The sequence below is a fragment of the Capricornis sumatraensis genome, chromosome 15, assembly GCF_032405125.1.
Source record: "Capricornis sumatraensis isolate serow.1 chromosome 15, serow.2, whole genome shotgun sequence".
NCBI lineage: Eukaryota > Metazoa > Chordata > Mammalia > Artiodactyla > Bovidae > Capricornis > Capricornis sumatraensis.
The window spans coordinates 57,173,675-57,194,170 of NC_091083.1; the positions used below are offsets into that span (position 1 = coordinate 57,173,675).

Consider the following 20,496-nt stretch of genomic DNA (forward strand, 5'->3'; position numbering starts at 1 on the left):
CCAGTGCCAGGGTGGTCCTGTGACGGCCCCCAGCACAAATGGCAAAGGGCAGGGCCTGACGCCGTTACCAGGCCTGGCAACTGCGGGGTGGAAGGGGCAACGGCTTCCCCTTTGGACAAAACATGTGAAAGGGAGACTGTCTAGATACCCCCATCCTCCCTGGCACCCTCACCCCTCCAATCAGCCCAGGACATGCAGACACGTCCAGCAGTACCAGCAGCTTTATTATATTTCTGTCCCTTAGTGAACAGCGGGTCCGCCAAGGGCAGCCCCCAGGAGGGGCAGGGCTCCCTTCCTATGGGGGCTCTGACCAGAGGCTGGCAGCCATTCAAGCTCTGGGCAAGCACCTTCCAGTGGACCCACCCCAGACCCCAAGGTGACCTCAAGGCCTCTCACAGGGACCAGGATCCCACTGCCATCTCAGGGGCATCACACAGACACTGGACTGGCCTCCCTGTCAGGCAGGCTCTTTGGCCCACTCCCAGCCAACAGGCAAGTGTCCAGGCAGTGCCCCAGGAGGGGCAGCCTCAGTGTCCACAGAGTGCCCAGAGGGGCTCCATTGGGGCTTCACTGGGGCTCTGGCCAGAAGACCTGTGCAAGGGTCTGCTTTCTGGTGGCAGCACGGCAGCCAGGGCACTTCCTAGAGACCTGTGGAGATGAAGGGCTGGACACACTGCCAGGAACCCCCTACCACCCACCCTTCAGCCCCACTATGGGGGACAACCCCTGCTGGCTGTGTCCACAGGGTCACCACCGTGTCCACGGGGACTGGCTACCAACCTGGAGGTGCTGTCGCCAGCAGGCCTGGCAGCGGAGGAAGTCACAGGAGGGGCACTTGAAGAAGACCACATCCTCCGCCCTGCAGCCTGCACACGCCACTCCCGCTGCAAGGGGTCTGATGTGAATGCCGTGGGCCTGCTGCATCCCGGCCCCCACTCCCAACAGTCCCTGTAGCTCCTCCCAGGAGACCTACCCCACTCCAACTGCGCCTGCCCGCGGGGAAAACTGAGGGGCGAACCAGGAGCCTCTGTGTCCTCAGCCGTCCTCTGCATAAAGAAGGACGAAATCTTGCTCTGGGTCTTCCTGGGGCCTAGAGACAGGATGAGGCAGGTCTGAGGGTGCCTGGCGCTTCCCTGCTGCCCACCTGCCCACCCTGCGAGGGTTGAGGGGGATTGGATGACAGGGCAGCAGGAGCACCAGACAGGTGGCCCTACCTGGACTGGGAGCCTCACGGACAGGGTCAGAAGGCATGGCAGGGCCCCCCTCCTGGGGTCCTGGAGCCTGGGTGCCTGGGCCACTTAGGTCCACACACATCTGTCGGAAGCGCTGTTTGTGGTGTGGCCGCACGAACATGCCGAACCCTGCAGAGAGCATGGCTCAGGCTGGTTCTGCTGCCAGCCCTGCTGCCTACCCCTTCCCACCCCTACTCTAGGCACTTGCTCTGTAGCAGGGGCAGGTCCTCAGGCTTCTCGGTGGTGAGTGCAGCCACCACAGCCACCACCTTCTCAAAGTCATCATCCTGCTTATACGTGGTCAGTGCTGTCAGAAGCTGGCTGTAACCAGCAGCCCCCAGGGTGCGGCGGGCATCAGCAAGGTAGGCACTCACAGCAGACGGGTGCTGCTTCTCAGCTCCAGGGGCTCTAGATCCCTTGTGCAGTGGGCAGCTGGGGTCTCCTGATGGGACAGTGACGTGTTTCAGTCCAGCAGTTTCCTAGGAACTCACACCAACCTGCCCTGCTCTGGAGATCAGAGCCATAGTGGCCCCTGGCAACTCCTCCCCAGGGTCTTCCTGCTGCTCCTGACTCTAACCTGAGACCTCTTCAGATCAGTACCTGCGGGGAGTGGCCCAGAGGCCAGGTGGGGCCAGCCCTGGTTCAGCTGCTCGCAAGAGTCCAGTTGCCTGGTTGCACCCTGGGACACAGTCAGCTTGGGGTCAGACTCCTTCCTTCCTGAAGAAATGAGAGAGACAAGCAGCCGTCCCATTGGTCCCTGAGGGTTCAGGGGTGCCCCAGGATGGACAAGGTCTTTTCAAGGGGAGACCTGGCCTCAAACTCTTCTCAGGTCACTAGAACAGCCGGGAAGGGTGGGGCTTCTTTCTTGGGGGGAAGGCACAGGGCGGGGTGTGCAGAAGGTGACTCAGGCTGGAATCTTCGATCCCAGGGCCCCGTGACGACTATCCTGGGGGAAATCTTGTCCAGAGGTGGGCACTTCCTTACATGGGGAGAGCAGCTCCCAGGCTCTGGATGTGCAGGGCCCCTCCAGGTAGAGACAGGGAAGGCGGGTCTCCAGGACTCCCCAGACCCAGGCTCCATGAGGCCTGTGCCATGTGTGCTCCAAGGGCCCATGGCCCCTGAAGTGGGGTCACCTGTCTGGACTTCAGGAACAGGGAGGCTGGGCCAAGTGAGGACCCAGCTCAAGAGCCAGGCACCAACTCTCCTCTAGGACCTGAGTCTGAGGGTCCCACCCAGGCAGAGGACAGCTCACCACTGGAGTCCAGGGCCGGTTGTGCCCCCTGCCTCTGAGAATGGCCGTGCTTGTGCGGGGAGCTGCAGCCTTGACCCGTCAATTGGAGGCAGACCTCCTCAAACTGCTGCTTGTGGTGGGGCCGCACGAACTGATAGAAGCCTGTGGGGAGGGGAGGGGTGGGGCTCTGGGCCTGCGGGTCCCCAGAGCTGCAGCCACCACTGGGGGGCCACCTGCATCTCTTCCAGGGAGCAGGTCAACCGCAGACCCTGGTGGCCCCCACCCCATAGCTTCAGCACAACCTCCAGGGCAGGACCCTCAGTGGGCAGCCTGTGCAGGCCAAGGCACCTTGGAGCAGGCTGTGCTTCTTGGGGTCCTCAGCAAAGAGGGGGCTGAGGCGAGCAACCAGGGCCTCAAGGTCATCGGAGCTCTTGTAGTCCCGCAGAGCCTGGGTGAAGGTGTCGAAGCTGGCCTGGCTCAGTGCCTGCTTCACAGCCACCATGAACAGCTTGGCCCTGCCCGTGTCCGTGCTGGCTGCCGGGACCTCCTGCGCACAAATGCCCAGCACCTGTCAGGTGGTGCAGACCCTTCCCATCCACAGGGACAGCGAGCTGCTGTTGGGGCTGCCAGGGAGGATGCCTGGCTGGCCTGGCCCAGCTGGGATCACCAAAGGTAGCCAGGAGGGGCCAGCAAGTAAGGCTGGCTTCAGCCGAGGTGGTCAGGCCTGCCGAGCACAGCGGAGGGACAACACAGGCTCGCCCTCTTGGCTGGCAGCCCCTGCTCCTCTGCCGAGCTCCCAGCACCCACAGCAGGGGCCACTGCAGTGGGCACTCCTGGCTTGGACCATCCACTCACAGCAAGGGACACTTCTCGATGTGCCAGACGTCCAACATTCCTGTGCCCCACTTCCGCCACACACCCCAGTACTGACCCCAGACCCTCAGCCAGGACCATCTAGGCTCCCAGGCTGTCCCCTAGCTCTGCCTGCAGAGTCCCAGGCTCCTGGCACCCAGGCCACCCCCTCAGTGTCAGTCCCCTGGGCACCGCCCGGCTCTTCCCAGAATCAAGGAAAATGGACAGAGGCAGTGGCATCTGGGGCTTTCCGGAGCTTCTGGGACTTAACTCAGCTGTTCTTAACTGCTTTTATCCGAGGCTGGGAACACCACACTCCTCACACGCAGGCACGTCAGCCTGCACGCTCGTGCCCAGCCCAGCCCAGCCCAGCCCAGGGGAGACAGCCCAATTATAGGTGCCACCTCAAACCTGCCAAAGGGCCAGGCCTGGCTCCTGCCCAGCGGGGAAGATGGAACCTTCTGGGAAGAAAGGAGCCCATGGGCCTGTGTGGACTTCACCACACTACCCAAAACAAATGCAAAATGAAAAGCCTGAATCTGACAAGTCTGCAGGACTCCAAAGTGTGGTGGGAGTGTCCTGAGTGGAGGGGTGGGGGGTTGCCCAGGGACCCTGGGAGGAGACATGAAACTGGCAGTGAAGGGCACACAGGCCTCTGAGCTGCTTCAGAGAGCTGAGTGGAGATTGAGATGTTCTCACAGAAGAATTGGGATGGGGTCAGAGCAGGTGGGATAGGAGGTGAGTGCAGTGCACGCCACGGGTCTGTCGCCCCCATGCACCCCTGCACCCAACCTCAGGCCTGCCCAGCTTCCTTCCCTGGGCCCCAGCCATTCCAGAGCCCGCCCCCCAGCAAGGACAGACAAGTCAGGCCAGTGCACCATTTGCACCATTCAGAGCCACACAGCCAGAGGCTCCCTCCAGAACCCCGCGTCTGCCAAAGGGTCACATACCGGACTGCCGACAAGCCTGACTTTCCTCCTCCTGCCACGCTGCTCCTCCGCTGGCCTCTTCTCACGAGGGCCCAACAGGGTGGAGCAGCTACAGGCCTGAGGGCGACACAGCTGTGTCCGACCCAGGTCTCAGGGCCCCAGAGCACTGACATTGCTCTGAGCAGCAGGGCACCCTCAGCCCCCCTGCACAGAACCAGGGGCCAAGTCATCCATGTCCTCTCCAGAGCGCCCAGCCCCTCACCTCCTCCTCTGCAGGGAGGGCCTCGTTGCCAGGCCCCTCAGCCAGCTGCTCATTGTGTTCCAGGGCAGCCAGCAGCCCCGCAGGCCTCCGCTGGGAACAGATGGGCTCCTGCTCGTACTCCACACACAGGCTGCCCTCAGTATCCTTGGTGACTGGCGAGCCTGCAGGATCGCACGTGGGCAGCCAAGTCCACCAATGCCCACCAGGCACTCGGGTCATCAGTCCCAGCATGTCACCCGTCTGCTGGAGGCGGCCCGCCCTCCACCCTGTGGGCCCCACCCGGCTGTGCCACCCCGTTACACACACCCATGTGTCGCTGCCTCAGACTGGGGACATGCACGTCCAGACTTGTGGCCTTCCTGGTGGGGAGGGGGCCTGGTGACACGGACACTGAGACAATGCCTTCTCCTTCGCCCAGACCTGGGGCAGCAGCCCGAGGGGCCGGCTCAGGCATCTAGACAGTCACAGGTGGTCAGGGGTCACACCCGGCCCATCCCCCGGGTGGGCATGAGGGCACATCCAACTGGTGCTGGGGACTCACAGTCTTCTGGGCCACACGGAAGAACTGGGCCACGTCTCGGATGACATGGCCAAAGCTATCATACACCTTGACGTGGGGGCGCACCCAGGAGGGCAGCTGGGCTCTGGTGTCCGCATGGGCAAACCTGCAGGGTGGTGGGGCCTCAGTCTAGGAACCCCACATCCCCACCGCCCACCCCTCTGGCAGACTCGCCAGAGGGAAGAGCTGGTGTCAGGGGTGGGGGCTCTGGCCCCGAAGCTTGGTGGGAGGGGCTGCACCTGTGGTCACAGAGAAAGACGGCCCCATAGTCGTGGCGATGCCGGATCACCCGCCCGATGGCCTGGTTCACAGCCCTGGATGCCTGCTGCCGGTACCAGTCGTGCCCAGAGAGGAACTGATGGGGGGCGGGGAGGGGCTCCGTCATGTCAGCTGGAGCACTACCAGCCCACTCCCAACCCCACCCCTCACATGGTCCCCAGCCCCACCCAGCTCCACCTCTCACCTGGCCCCCAGCCCCGCTCTGGGCCTTCATCTCATCCAGGAACTGCATCTTAAGGAGAACCCTGGGGTCCATGCGGGGTGGGTACGGGAGGCCTGTGACGATCACTCCACGGCCATTCATGTCTGCGAAGTCCAGTCCCTCACTAGCCTGGAGGGCAGCAGGTACTTTTTGCCCCTGTCTGTCTCCATCAAGCCCAGGACCTTCCCTAAGAGTCCCCCTGTGCCTGAACCCTCATGGCCACAGGCCTCCGGCATGAGCAGGGTGAAGAACCCTCCAACCTTGAACCAGGCTGGATCTGGAGTCCCAGGACCCCATGACCATGTCCTCATTCCCAGAACCTCGTATGTCCTTCCTACCCACTCCAGGACCCCAGGGCCCACCCCCTAGGACCAAAAGGACCACAGCTTCCCATATCTGCTGGACCTGGGGCCTGAGGGAAGTGACCAGCCTTTCCTGCCCATGGTGCAGCCCCAGGTCAAGAGCCCTCAGTCCCCTTGGCACAGGGTTAAGGTGGGGAGGAAGGGCAGGAGTGTGGGACCCAGTCCTCTGAGGCCTCACCTTCCCCCGGCACACAGCCAGGAAGATGGCCCCACTGGACTCGGGGGCAGCAACTCTGGCATAGAAAGCCTCCATCACCTGGAAGGGGAGACTGGTCAGCCCAGCCCGGCCCCTGACCCCTCCACCTCCTTGAGCAAGCCCCAGGAATCACCCTCTGAGACAAAGCACCCAAGCCTGGAGGCAGGCCAGCAGGCCCAAGCAGCTCCTTCACGGCACAGCTTCCAGGCCAACCTGGACTGGAACCCAGCACCTGCTCACCGTTCCTAGAAAATACACGGTCTGGGGCTAGAGCAAGAGGGGTGGGGTGGGGTCTGCTGCTGTCATCCCTGAGCCCAAACTTCCTAAAAGGCAAGCAGGACCTCAGCCACGCAGGGCCTGAGGGTGGCCTGAGCCCAGGGCAGCCGGGGGTGGGAGGCCTGGGACCCGGACCTCCGAGAAGCCTCCTTTGCTCCTTGGTTCCACGAACAGGGGCTTCCGGACCTCCAGCTTCCTGGTGAAGTCATGGGCCTACGGGAGGAGACTTCTCAGATAAGGTGTGCACCTGGCCCTCCTACAGACTCTTGGCCGTTTGGGCTTTCCCTCCACACCCGTCCCAGAGAACACTGGAGGGGGGACGCACCCGCCAGAACTCCAGGCTTTTCTCCATGACCGGGTAGGAAGGGAAGAAGACCAGGAGCCCGTGCGGGACCACGCGGGAGATATTGCCTGCAAGTGCCATGGCCTGGGTCAGCGGGACAGGTGTTGAGAGAGCCCCTCCACCCACCACCCCCAGAAGACCAGGCAGGACAAGGAGTTGGGGGGGCACCCATGCACTCACTCAGCACCTTCCCCAGGGAGGACAGGCACTCATCAGAAAACCTGCAGAGAACCAGGGGGCTGCTGCCATGAGGGGCCGGTACTCACTGCCCCCTTGCCCAGCTGGTCCACCAGGTCCCCTACCGTCTGTCGAAGGCAGAGCTCAGCTGGGCTCCATCGGGGCCTTTGGGGATGACCCCCACCCAGATCTGGTGCTGGTTGATGACGTGGGGGTTCTCCAGGCAGACTGGGAAAGGGCTGGAGGGAGGCAGGGGGTGGCCCCTGTGAAATCCTGAACCCCAGCACCCTGCAGCCCAGGGCAGGGGACTGGCTTCAGGATGGCCACCCCCACCCCTGGGGGACACAAGGACCTGCCCTTACATCTGCATCTCCAGGCTGAAGGAGGCCATGGGGGCCAGCGTGCCACTGGTGAGGATGAGGGTGCGGACACCCTGGCGGACCAGCTCACGCATGCTGTGCCCAGGGCTGAAGCACCAGTAGCTCAGCACCTTCCCTGCAGGGGACGCACATGAGGCCCGGCTGCCAGCCACACAGTGACCAGCCTCCCCAACATGTGGCGCTGGGCCCTGAGACCCGGGTGTGCAAGTCTGCCCAGGGCCCTGCCTGAGTCAGGAGCTGGGCCTGGGGCTGAGTGCTTCCTCGGGAGCCCAGGAACAGCAAGCACACTGGAGAAGCTCCTCAGCACCCCGGGGTCAGAGGAGGGCGCTGAGGTCACTTCCAAAGAGATCAGCCCACTCCAACCCCAGAGGTCCCTGTGGCTCGGGGCATGAAGAGCCAGTCCCCTCCCTACACCAGGTGGGACTGCAGAAGAAGGAGGGGCTTGGGCCCACAGCCCCCAGAGGCAGGAAGCCAGTACAGACGCCTGTGGGACAGACATGCCTGCCTGCCCTCTGTGCTCCACAGACCGAGATGGGAACAGCAAACGCGGATGCTGGCACTGCGACTCTGGGATCACAGCCACATCACAGGCCAGCAGTGACACTTCCAGAAGTGAACCAGAGAAGGCTCTTCCAACCTTTAGGATGGGACCTGCCCTCAGTGGAGAGGGTGGAAGCGGACCAGGGCCCATACTGTCCCAGGCCAGCCTGCCCCAGCTATGACAGGAGTGACCATGGAGGATGCTGGGGACCAGGAGCCCAGCCTTGGGGCACCCTGGCTTCTCTATTCAGACTCTCAGAAGACAGGTGGGTGGCTGGACTGACAGGCGGCCGGGAGCCCACAGCTGGACAAGGCGCCACCCCAGTTCAGGGGGAGCATGTCCCTGCCCACGAGGAACCGTACCTGGCTTTCTGGCTGCCATGGTGTTCCAGACATCTGACCGCTGAGCTGTCCTCCGGTGACCCGCATCCAGGTGGATGTGCACCTGGAGGGGTGGAGTGGACAGGTGTCCCAGGAGTGCATGTGTGTCCCAGGCCCCGCTCAGGAGCCCATCCTGGAGGCAGCCCCACCTGGTAGGACTGAGATCCCACCCAGGAGCCCCACCCTGGAGGCAGCCCCACCTTGTAGGACTGAGACGCCAGCCCCACCATGGGAACAGGGTCACCTTCGGCAGAGTCCACGCTGAACACAATCTGGAAGGCAGAGATGAGGGATGAGGTGAGCAGGACACACCTGAGACTGCCTCTCCTGACATGCTGCTCCCATGCAGGACAGACAGGCACTCAGGGCATGGTGGTCACCTGCCACTGCCTCCAAGCCAAGAGGCTGAGGGGAGAGAGCTGCCCCGTGCGATACAGCAGTCCTGCTGGCCCCTCCTCGGCCGCCAGTCCGCACCTCTCATGGGCACCAGGCCCGGGTCAGCAGCTCGCCTCCCCTCCCCACCAGGGCTGGCTCAGGGCCAGGGCAAAGGACCTCAGTTTACTCAAGAACTAAAAGGATGAAATTAAGCCCTAAGTAAAACAAGCGGAATTATACTCTTGGTGAACGCAACAAGCCAAGAAAAAACAACAGCAGGGATAAATACTGGGGCAAAAAGTACAGAACACTAAACATTACAAACAACATGACTGTCCACTTAGAAAACCCAGGAAACAGAATAACAAACATTTTGAATGAAAAGAAAACTTAGTGAGACAGCTTCACACAAGACCAACAGATACAAGTCAATAGGTTTCCACACACAAGCACCGGTGCATTAAAACGATCCCTTTCTCAACAGCAACAAAAGTATTTAACATTGGAAATATGTAAGACACAGATGTCACTTTCTCCAGAACAGACGGTACAGCCGCCCTGGAGAGCAGAGACTGAGCCTCAGGCAGCCCTCTGGACATCACAGAGCCCCGGCTTGCCCCCAGACAGCCCGAAGGTCCAAGAGTCATGGCCAAGGCTCAAGAGGCTCTTACAGAAAAGGAAGAAGCCGACAGACACTTGGCCAGTAGAGACAAGGCCAAGACACATGTAGAAGGGACAGTGTGTTCCACAGCCTCGCACCCCCAGGGGCCTCACGCTGGGCTGGACACTGACCACAGAACCTCGACTTCTACCTGGTACCTATGAGAACAGGAGGCCAGCACCACCAGCGGCTGGAGGCAGAAGCTTTATCCACCACACCTTCCCACAAATGGGTCAGCACCCTGTTTGCGGCAAACTCCTGCAGGGCCCAGGAGACGTGGGCACAGGGCCAGGAGGAGCAGCAGGCACCCTTCGGCCCTGTGTGAGACCCCAGGAGCACGGCTCGTGGGCACAGTGCAGCCTATGAGGAGTAAGCACCAAGGGCAAGAGGAGCTTTAAGAAGCTTTTCCATCGTCCAGATGGCAAAACACCTGGCCTAGTAATTTACCCAAGTATCTCCCTGCAAGGACAGGTCCACACACATGACTCCATCCCAGAGCGGAGGCCACGGTGGCAGGTAAGGCCATTTTGGGGCCATGGCTTCCTTTGCAAACCCATGCCGTGGCCCCAGAGCAGCTCCCACACTTCAAGGGATGGGAGAAGTTTCAGACCCCACTGCGGTCGCCCTGTGCTGAGTGACGTAGACACAGGTCGGGGGGAGGGCCAAGTGTGGCTCCCCCATGGCTGGGCTCCAGCACCAGCCCGCTGGCAGCTCGGCACTCCACCCTGGGGGCTCTGTCCTGTCTGTGAGGCAAGAATGGGGCTGGAAAGGCAACCAGGCTCACAGAGAAGGACACTCTAGAGTGTGGTCCTTCAGGCCTGGGCTCTGCCTGCTTCCTCGTGGCACTTCCGTGGCAGGGTAGCAGGTGTCCAAGGCCTCCACCATCTGTGTGGTGACCCATCATGCCTGCTGGGTCTCCAGGAGTCCCAAGTCCTGACTGCAGGGCCGTGGCCCTGCCCTTCCAAGCAGATCCTCCTTCGTGGCACGCTCTGCCCATCCCTCCTGCCCCTCCTCACAGGGCCCTGGGTTCCAGGCCTGTGCAGCCCCACCCCTCCCCGGATACCCTTTTATGGAGTGGGTTCCTCCCTGCCCCAGACTCTCTGGAGCCCAAACACCACTAAGCCCATGGCTTTGGAATCTCCTTTGGCAGCTGCTCTAAGTGGCCCCCGCGAGTGACTCAGCGTCCTCCGCTGCCTGAACTGCCTGTAGGCCATTCTCTTTCGCTGGCATGTCCTGTCCCCTCCAGCTGGAGGAAGTGTGACCCAGCAGTTACTCATCTCACATCCCAATATGACGAGCACCTGTGGGTGCGGCCAGGAGCCCCACGGATGCCACCCATGCAGTAGAGTGGAAGAGGGCATGTGGCCTTGGAAACACAGCAAGGGCTGGGGAGAGGGACAAGGTGGGGTGACAGTGACAGGCGCTGCCGGGCAGGTGACCCAGGGCCTCAAGCCCACTGAGCCCATTCGCAGCTAGGGACCCCCTCACCGTGAGCCCTTGCGGCATGGGCAGCCACACACACGCCACACAGGGCCTCTGGTGCCCATGTCCCAAGGAGCAGTGGCCATGGAGGGGCCTCTGCTGAAAGGCCCAGAGAGGAGGAACAAAGGCCCTGAGCCACCCAGCTAACAGAAGACAGGCCCTAGCTTGCCCACTTGAGTGGAGGAAGTGCCTCAGCTGAGCCTGAGGAAGATGGCACGTCAGGGGCAGGAGGTGGGGACACCAGCGGCCCTGAAGCATGTGATAGCCTAGGGAAGGTGGGGTCTCCACGGGGCCAAGAGGGCCTCGGCTGCCCCACCTCCAAGAAGATCCCAAAGCCCAGAGTGAGGCTGGCCTGGCCCAGGGATGTGCAACCCACCACTGATCCCAACACCAGCCCTAAGCCCCACCAATGCTCACAGGCGTCACCTGGACACACTCACCCCATCCATGACTGGACACCCTCTGGGTGAGGCTGGCCCAGCAATAACAGGGCACAGGGCACAGAGTGCCCCTCATCCCCCCCTACTCTGGGATCCACTTATCATTAACTTTCCCCTGAAGAGCTGTGTCAGCAAGAAATGAGAAGAGCCGACAGCTGGCCAGGCCTGTCCGAAAATCCGGGGGACCCACTGCCCGCCTGGTCCCATCCTCAAGGCCTGAAGCAGGTGCCCAGAGTGAGAGGAACCCCACATTGTGGGGCTGACCTGAAGCATGTGCTGGGGCAGCTGGCCCTGCCGCCAGTCTAGCATCACCAGCAGCCCACAGATGGAAGCCCCCACCTTCCATCGGGGAGAAGAGGCGCCACCTACTGGCGGTAGTCAGTCCCTACCTGGATGATGTCTGCCAGCTTCTGCAGGCCCGCCGTGTTGGTGAACAGCCCGGCACCTGTGGGGGCAGCGGAGTCGGTGAGGGGCGTACCCTCAGAAGACAGTTCTCCCCTCTTCCCAGGGGGTCTCCTTTGGGTCAGCAGGACAAGCACAGAGGCTTCTGGGGTTGCCCAGGGCCCAAGAGCATGGCAAGGCTGGGTGCCCCCAGGGAGACCAATGGGGAGTGGTCCTGGGGAACCCTCTGGGTGGAAACAGCACAGAGGTTTGGAGAAGAGAGTGGTGGGGCCCACAGTTCATTGGCCACCCAGCCCCTCAATGCTCCTTCCTAAAAGGGGCTGACCAGGAAGACTGATCTTTATGGGACACATGCCATCAGACACGCTACGGACTCAGCCTCCCAATCAGAAAGCAGTCAGTGGGCCAGAGGAAGGGGCGGCCCCAGTGTGTGGCCGGGACTCACGTCCTGCCAGGTGTTGGATGAGCTGGTCCAGGGAGTCAAGGATGCAGCCCTTGGTCTGAAACGTGATCTGGGCCTCAGCAAACAGCTCAAAGATGTAGCTACAAGAAAGAGATGGCTTGGCTGCACTTTGGGAACCTGACAGCCATTAAGGCATTTTAAGTTTCCTTCACCTGCAAACAAGCTCTGAGCCTCCAGGGAGGCCCAAAGCTGGAGGGGAGTGGCCTCTCCCCTCAAAAGCCCCCAAGGGGAGGAAAGCAGTCTGCTTGAGACCTGCATACCCAGAGAAAGACCTGGGCTTGGGGCTCATGTCTCAGATGTAGGCCTCTCTGGAGTGGAGGCTCTGGGCAGGGCATCCAGGGAACAGTTCTGGAAAAAGTCGGGAGGAGGTGGGTAGTGGAAACTGCTGAGGAAACCTGTGAATGTGCGAGCCTAGGAGACACCTGGGCCATGTGGGGAGCAACTGGGCCCTTAGAGGGTCTGAGCAGGCGGGGCTCAGGGCCCGCATCCTGAGCTGGCACAGCTGGCAGCATGCCAGGAGTTACACCTGCTCTTCCTCACAACAGAAGGCGGCGCTTCATTCTAAAAGGCAACTGCAGACAGAGGGCTGGACCAGAGGAGCGAGTGGTCCCAACTTTCTCAAGGACCAAACGAGATGCTGGCAGCCACTCCAGGGCCTCCAGGATGGGGAGACTCCCTGTATTGTGACCCAAGACATTCCCCGCACACCTGCCTACTCCGGCCCTCACCTCCCAGGCTTGGTGACACCGCTGTTGCCTCCAGGCAGCTCCACAGCATCGATGGCCCCCTCCAGGCGAAGCAGAATCACTGTGGCAGGAAGGGGCTATCAGGTTGGGGCTGTGGGGGTCCAGGGCACAGGCAGGAGAAGAGGGGCACTTACTCTTCAGCTTGGCGAGGTCTTCCAGCTCCAAGTTCAGCCCTGGGGAGGGAAAAGTGCACATCCACAAATCTACCTACCTCCAGTTCCACCGGCTGCCCTCAGGAGCCAGGATGCTGGCGTGGAGGGCAGAATGCCACAGAAGAGAGCTGGCCCTGAAACCCGCGCTGTCCCAGTTGGACAAGCAGCAGCAGCCTGAGCTGCGTGGGGGCAGGGGGCCACCTTCGGAGGGACCCAGAGACACACAACAATCATGGTTCTGATCTGCATTTCCCTGACGACCAATGGGCTCCATTTTTCGTGAGCATATGGACCATCTGTGTCTGTTTATATCTTCTGCCCATTTTAAAACTGGGTTGGGTGGTCTTTTTGTTAAAGAGTTTCTTCTATACTTTAGATACAAACACCTCATCAGATATATTATTTGCAAAAAATTCCTCCTGTTCATGAAATATCTTTGGTTTCTTTTTTATTTATTTTTGTGCTGTGCTGTGTCTTTGTTGCTTGCGGGTTTTTTCTAGTTGTCGCGAGCAGGGGCTACTCTTCATTGACTAAGTCAGCTCTGTGGCAAAGGGACTTGGAGGCGCCATGATGCTAAGACCTGGAGATGGGGAGATCACCCTGGATTGTCTGGGGACCCTAAGCAGGATGGAAGGTCGTCAAAGGGTCAGAGAAGATGGGGCACTGCCCTGAGAAGCTGGGAAAGGCCAGGAGACAGAGCTTCCTCCACAGCCTCCAGTGGAGCCGGTGCTGAAGACCTTCCCTGGCTTCTGGGGGCCATGAAAGAACACATGTGCTGCTTCAAGCCACATCTGGGTATTTCCTTTAGCAGCACTGGGAAATGAACACAGCTGTGACGTGTGCTATCACGTTACAAGATTCAATTACTTTATATTAAAAAAGGCTATTTAAGTTAACATGTTCTGGATTGAACTGTGCCCTCCAAAAAGTTATGTTCAAATCCTAAACCCTGATCCCTGTGAACGTGACCTTATCTGCCGACACAGTCAGTTAAGATGAGGTCCTAGTGGACTGGGCTGGGCCTTCACCTGGTGACTGATGTCCCAAGGAGGGAGGACACGGTGTGAAGATGGAGCCAGACTGTAGTGATGCGTCTACAAGCCCAGGTCTGCCAGCAGCTACCAGAGCCGGGGCGCTTGCTCCAGGAATCGCAGAAGGAGCCGCCCGGCTGACACCTGACCCCAGCACTGCCTGGGTATAGCACTTAGTTAGGGCAGGCCTGGGAAACTGACACAAAACATGGAGTAACACAGAATAGTTTGTTACTTAGTTTCTTAGTTTCCACCTCTAACACAATTAACTATCTGTAGATGTAACTTATGAAAACAAAGCTTAGTAAATTTCCAGAACTGAAAATTTAAGAACCTAAAGGGTCCTGAAGCTGACATGTCTGAGAACTTCTGTGTTAAACACACAAAGCCGTTTACAAACCCACTATCCCCCCAACACAACCTGTGAGCACAAGAGAGAATCCGAGACCCTCATGGGCAGAAGCAGGCAGCCTGGTGGGAGAAGGGGCCTCTGCTCCCTCTGGAGTCTGTCCACGTGTCCCAGTCCCTGCAAGGGACTGGGAAGCGAGGGCTATTAATACCCTGCTGCAGCTTGTGTGAGGACACAGTGGGATGTGGAAAATGCCCACAGGGCAGGTGTGAATGCCACAAACCCACCACAACTCAACAGTGAAACCCTTGCTACCAAGTGGTCCGGGTGAGCAAAACGTGGATTACTAACTACCAAAGGTTGTGCAGAATCCATGCACACACTAACCACACACGCGCTAACCGCGTCCACCAAGACCTCTACGCACACCCTGATCAGACAGAAAAAGGGGATGAGGACTCCAAGAAGAGAACATTTCACGCACACAATGCTCGCAGGTTGTTACTGAACATCCCTACAGCTAACACCCCTGGTTTTCATGTCTACCCAGAAGTAGACCCACGCCCCAGGAAGATGGTAGAAAGGACTTGAGAAAGTGCTGACTTGTTGGGCTACCCAGCCCCCTAGTCTGTGAGGCTGAGAAGCTACTTACACAGACTGACAAACTGATGTTTCCAGAAGCCGAATGGAAAGAAGGGTGCTGGGCAGACTGGCCCCCGTCCCGCCTGTGGTCCCCACTGTGAGCTCACCTGACCCGGCGGAGTCTGCACTGAACTCCGGGTGGAGCTCGGCCTGCTGCGCCACCTTGGTCTGCTCCTCCAACACCTGGTCAATCACGTCCAGCCCCGAGGCCACGTCATGGGGCGTCAAGTCGAAGGACGCGGCCTCCTCACACATCTTCTCCTGTGAGCCCAAGTCCACCTGTCATGGGGCTCCAGGAGGCAGACGTGGGGCGGGGGGCAAAAGGAAGAGGAAGTGAGAGCCCCCCAAGCCCCACCCTGTGATCTCAAGGCCAGCTCTCAAACTGGCCCAGAGGTGACGTCTGGTCCAGACAGTGTTGAAAACCTATTTTGTTCGAGTTGCCATTATTAATAAATTTCCCATTAAACTCTGGCTTCTAGCTACTCTAGAGTCAAAACCAGCCCACTGGGCCCACTGTCCCCATGGCAACAACTGCCTGGAATCAAGTGGGACTGAGGGTGACCACCTCTGTCCCAGGATGCCAGGCTCCCCAAGTGGTCTTCCTCCAGCACCCCGGTCAGGAACCACCACTCCTGGAGACACGGTCCCTGGGCCCCGGCAGAGGCCGCAGAACAGGTGGGGTGGAGCAAGCAGGTGACGGAGGCAGCCAACAGGGACAAAGGGAAGAGAAGGATAAGATGGCAGGAGGAGTCTGGGGTCTTGTGTGGAAATAGCGGGCACAGGCTGGAAGCCCGCCTTGCTCGTTTGCTTGGTCCTGATAGTGGGGCACAGGGGTCTGGACAGGACGGCCCAGCTGTTCTGTGTGAGGAAGGGGATGTCGGGAGGCCCGCAGACACTTACCACATTGTGAGCTTCATCGAAGATCACGACCGTCCCCTTCAGGTCGATGCTGTGTGCACGACGACTCTACAGCAAGAGTGGGACGTTGGGTTGGGGCTGATATGCCGGGGCTGCCCTGTGGTGTCCAGCAGGAGGACACCAATCCCGGGCAGCCCCTCACTCCCGCCACCCCCCAAGCTGTGCTGATGAGGGAGGCTGGTCCCCTGGTGCCAGCCTACAGCTCCCAGCAAGGGTCTAATACTGGAACCAGGACCAGTAAGGACTCCTTCGCTGGCACCTCTGAGCCTGGGACCTTCTTGCCATCAGGCACTGTCAGCTGCACAGGCTGAGGCCTCACCTTGGCATCCAACAGGTAGTTGTAGGGCATGAAGATTATGTCTGCCTGCTGCTTCAGGTTCCGAGACAGGTAGTAGGGGCACAGCCTGGAAGGGAGGAGGTGCTGGGGCACTGCACGGGCAGCGAGGCTTGCCACCCCTCATACATCCGTCCTCAACCGTGTGAGTGGACCACTCACTTGTGTAAAATCTACAAAAGCCCCAGGCCCACTCCTGGGCAGGTGGAGGAGGCGGGAGGAAAGGGGACAGCCAGGCCTGTGCCCCTACAACCAGAGCCCTGAATCCATGAAGTTGCAGCAGATGTCGGGGGTGGGGGCACACCAAGTGGAAGATAAGCTCAATGCCTGGGGAGTAGAGAGGGGCTGGGGGCCAGGAAGAAGGGTCTTACTTCTTACTTCACAGTCCTCACAACTGCCACGTACTTTCATACCGAACAACGTTAGTTTCATGATTTCAAAAGGAAAAGAATGGGTGTGTCTCTGCACATGGAGGGAGCCCAGCCTGGGGCGGCCAAGAGGGGAGCTTACTTGTGCTTGGTCCCGCTCCTAACCAAATCCTCGATGTCCAGGATGGGGGTGGCCAGCTCCTGCTCCAGGCTCTTCTCTGGGGACACGGTGGGAGTGAACACAGGCTCTCAGGTCCACTGAGTCCCCCTGGACCACAGGGGTCACCCGAGATGGAATGACTCCAGGCAGCCCCCGGGGAGGGCACCAAGCTTCAAGCAAGTCCTGAGGGAGCCCTGCTCTGTGCTTTAGAAGGCAGCCACAGGCTGAGGCTGAGCACCAATGGGAGACCCAGGGGAGAAGGCTGAGGGCAGTGGAGGGTCTGCAGCCCAGGGACCAGCAGGCACCAGCTCCGAGGGTACCTCCTCTGTAGGCCAAAAGCTCCCCCCAGCTCCCCACCCCACCCTGGCCTCCTGGGCCCTCCCTCCTCAAGGTCCCTCCAGATGAGGTGAGGGACGCTGCAGGTGAGGGCTGGTCCAGCAGAGGGAACAAGCTGACCCACAAGCTGCTGTGGAAGGTGGCTGAGACCCCAAGAGAAATGCTCTCGAGACCCAGTACCTAACCTGTCCTGGGGGCTGCTCACACTGGCATGCCTACCTGACAGGCACCTCAATTCCAGACTCCTAGAAGGGACAGTTTAGGCCCAGGGAACCTCCCCTACTGGGCATGGCAGGGACCCTCCCGAAAACCCCAGTCCCTCAGCCCGTGTGAGCGCCTTCGCCAATGTCATGAAACAGAGCCCAGGCGCCCCCGCATATAGGAGGCCACCGAGCTCGACCCTCGGAGGCACCCACATTCCATGCCCCGCAGCATGCTCACTGAGGGGCGGAGGAGCCGCCATGAGCCCCCTCACCTTCCACGTTGTTGTAGAAGTGACAGGAACGACTTGCTACCTTCCTGCGGCACAAGTGGACCTGGGGGGACACGAGGTCTGGGCTCGTGTGACAACTGCACCCTGCCCTCCCCTTGCCACCAGTCAGGCACCCCACCAGTTCTTCACCCTGCTCCCCTACCCCATCTCCCAGGGGCACAGCTGAGGCCCTAAAGCCTGGGCAGCTCTCACAAAGCAGCAGCAACAGAACCCCAGCAGACAGGCAGGGACGGGAACGCACCTGCATGTGGTTACTCTCCTGCTTTTTCACCTCAGGGTGGATACACAGCTGCTCCCGGGAGCCCAGCACACACACGCGGGGCCTGGCAAAAGAGAGGGCGGGGGCCCCAGTGCCATCCAGTGACAAGAGCCATGAGTTATACTGGGAAGCTTGGCTCACTCACCCAGATAACCAGAGAGGGCAGGCAGGGCGGAAATCTGGCCCGGGACTGAGAGGGGCTTTCCCTGCAGCTTAGCCCAGCCTGAGTCAGGGTCCAGGGTGAGTGAGGAGGCGAGGCTGAGAAATGACGGCAGGCCTCTGGAAGGCCCCTCCACCTCCACGCTCCTCTCATGGGACACTGGAAGAAGGGGACACAGCCCTCTTGCAGAAGCACTGGGAGCTCCGACATAGAGCAGAGCCCCACCTCTGCTGCCCCACCCACACCTACAGCTGACATCCTGATGGCCACAAGGAGCTCAGGGTTCTAGCCCAGTAAGGGTGTCCCAGGGTGGAATCCTGGCAGACCACCCCCCGACCCACCGGTAGGAAGTGTTTCGGAGCTCGCTGATGACCTGCGTGAGCTGTGAGTGAGTTCTGGAAGCATAGATGATCTTTGGGATGTCCATGTAGCAGGCTGCCCAGCACAAGGAAGGACAAGTCACGGCTACAGGCACTCAGCTAAGTCTACCCACAGACAGCTAAGCATCAGGTGCCTGAACTCGTGACCAGGAAGCAGAGCAGTGGCTCTGCAGAGTCCTCATTTGTTTGTAAGGCTATGACCCTAGGTTTACAGCTAGGACAATGAGAAATGGCGCGGCAGCTACACACCCCCCAGGAGGCCAGGAGTGGGGCAGAGGGAGCATCACCTGGGACATCTCCTTCCGGGATGGCGTTCCCCCAGGACGACAAGGTGCGGTCGGGGAAGAGCTCCCCTGACGCCCTCTCAGCGATCCTGCGGGCAGAGACCGCGTCTCGGAGGTGCTCTCGCCAGGCCAGTGTGCTGCAGAGAAGGCACAGTGTCTTCCCTGTGCCTGTGGGGCTCTCCAGAATGCCGTTCACTTTCTGAATGGGGTGGGGAACAAGGGTCAGGGAGGAGCAGGAGGCAGGCACCGCAGGCCACACAGCCCACCTGAGACCAGCCCAGCAGCCAGCAGAGGGCATAAAATTCCACAGGACCTTTCCACTCCCAAACCAAAAGCTGGAGGTTAGGTCAGTACACGTTAGCAAACAATTTGCAAAGCATTACCCAAAACACCACAGTATCTTCTAACATGCTATAAATAGAAAGATGACTAATTAGGTATCAAGCCTCAAAATAGGAATTCCATTCTACAATTCTGGATCCAAGCATTTACACAATCTTGATGAGATCTGATGGCCTACATAGCTCTCAGCTGGGAGCCTGAGTGGGGAGCCTGGGCAGACACAATGTGCCCAGCTGCAGATGCAGCCCTTGGGGGCTGGGGGCTTGGGCAGAGACAAGAGGGCATGCCCAGAAACCCAGCAAGACACTAGCTGCACCCCATGAGGTTTAATGATCTCCCCAGGTGAGGGCTGGGTACCAGCTGCCCCTCTGTGTGGAAATACGTCCTTCAGATCCTCAGATGGCTGGCTGCTTCTCATCGCTGGGCCTCAGCTCACACACCACCTTCTCAGTGAGGTTCCCCCAGGTGCTCTTAAGCCTACCACCTTATGCCTTTCTTTATAGCACTCATCACCATCTAGAATTACCTTTTTTTGATTTATTTGTTCAGCATCTCTCCTACCCCACCTAAAACATGAGCCCTATTTATGGCTAAGGCCCACATCCATAAGGGCAGCATTACCAGTAGGACCTGGCCGGAGTTAACAGGAAGGTGTAGGTACTGATACGTTAGGTCTTTGCAGAGGCTCTACCAACGCTGACCCATCCCCAGGTACAAGCCCCTCAGTCTGCAGCCTCACCTTCTGCAGACACTCCAAAACTTTGCTCATGTACTCCTCTTGGCATTTGTACGGCTGGAAAGGGAAGTCCACTGTCACACCTTTCAGGGTTATCTTGGGCATACTGGTCTACTCTTGGGGTCACACAGAGGTTGGCTGAAGTGCAGGCTGTGTGAGTCTGCGAGACAAAACCTCCTCTGAACATCTCAGAGTCTCAGCGGCTTCAGGCAAGTGATGCCAGCCTGCACTGCGGGGACATGAAGCCTCTCTCCACGCGAGATCCTACAGCAGAGACGGAAATGACAAGCCTGTGTCTAGTGAGCTTTTCCCGAGTGCCAGGCCACTTCATCAGTTCCCGCAGGCAGTGCCTCCCGCGGACAGGTCCGAAGGTGAGCCTGTGACATCCCATCACAAGGGGCTCGCAGAGGTGTCCTCCCTGCCCTGTTCTCCCGCCCCACACAGCTCCACCGAGCTCCTGGAGAAGCAACAGAAGAGATGGAGGTGCAGTTCCACGTGCTCCACCCGCAACAACACTGCATTGACCTCCGCCACAGCAGAGGAGCCAGTTCCCAGCAGCGCCACCTCCGCACCAACCCCCCCTCCTCCACCCCCAGCCCGGGCGGCTCGGAACCTCCCACCCCTGAGGCTCCCACCCTCGGTTCTCTGGGCCATCTCCATCCCTCCCAGGCGGGCAGCGAAAGAACACGTGTGCTGCTCTGACCTGGGACGCGAATCCGTGCGGCGCCCCGCAAACCAACCCGCCTCCCGAGGCCTGGTTTCGCCTAGACACTGGAACTAAC

The 20,496-nt window shown here is 60.0% G+C and overlaps 1 protein-coding gene across 4 annotated transcripts; it reads right to left on the minus strand.

Annotated features, from left to right (window-relative positions):
• Positions 1-357: 357 nt before the first annotated feature.
• Positions 358-20,470, minus strand: RTEL1 (regulator of telomere elongation helicase 1). 4 transcript variants are annotated; one of them, XM_068987845.1, is made up of 36 exons: positions 20,418-20,470; positions 19,718-19,978; positions 18,640-18,835; positions 18,314-18,407; positions 17,795-17,876; positions 17,536-17,596; positions 16,707-16,782; positions 16,182-16,266; positions 15,845-15,910; positions 15,052-15,205; positions 12,905-12,943; positions 12,753-12,831; positions 12,007-12,104; positions 11,549-11,604; positions 8,402-8,473; positions 8,184-8,265; positions 7,263-7,395; positions 7,026-7,139; positions 6,904-6,944; positions 6,706-6,791; positions 6,516-6,593; positions 6,087-6,164; positions 5,529-5,675; positions 5,305-5,420; positions 5,048-5,171; positions 4,813-4,960; positions 4,507-4,667; positions 4,266-4,361; positions 2,812-3,010; positions 2,485-2,625; positions 1,833-1,949; positions 1,441-1,674; positions 1,215-1,361; positions 974-1,090; positions 781-884; positions 358-648 (listed from the first exon to the last, which is right to left on the minus strand). In XM_068987845.1, the coding sequence occupies exons 2-36, from the start codon at positions 19,817-19,819 to the stop codon at positions 568-570; spliced, it is 3,804 nt and encodes a 1,267-aa protein (XP_068843946.1). In that variant the 5' UTR covers positions 19,820-19,978; positions 20,418-20,470; the 3' UTR covers positions 358-567. The 4 variants fall into 4 exon arrangements, 3 of the variants coding, with proteins under 3 accessions (XP_068843946.1, XP_068843947.1, XP_068843949.1); XM_068987846.1 differs by lacking the exon at positions 1,441-1,674; XR_011145943.1 differs by lacking the exons at positions 358-648; positions 781-884 and having other exon boundaries at positions 1,607-1,674.
• Between the last annotated feature and the right edge of the window lie 26 nt (positions 20,471-20,496).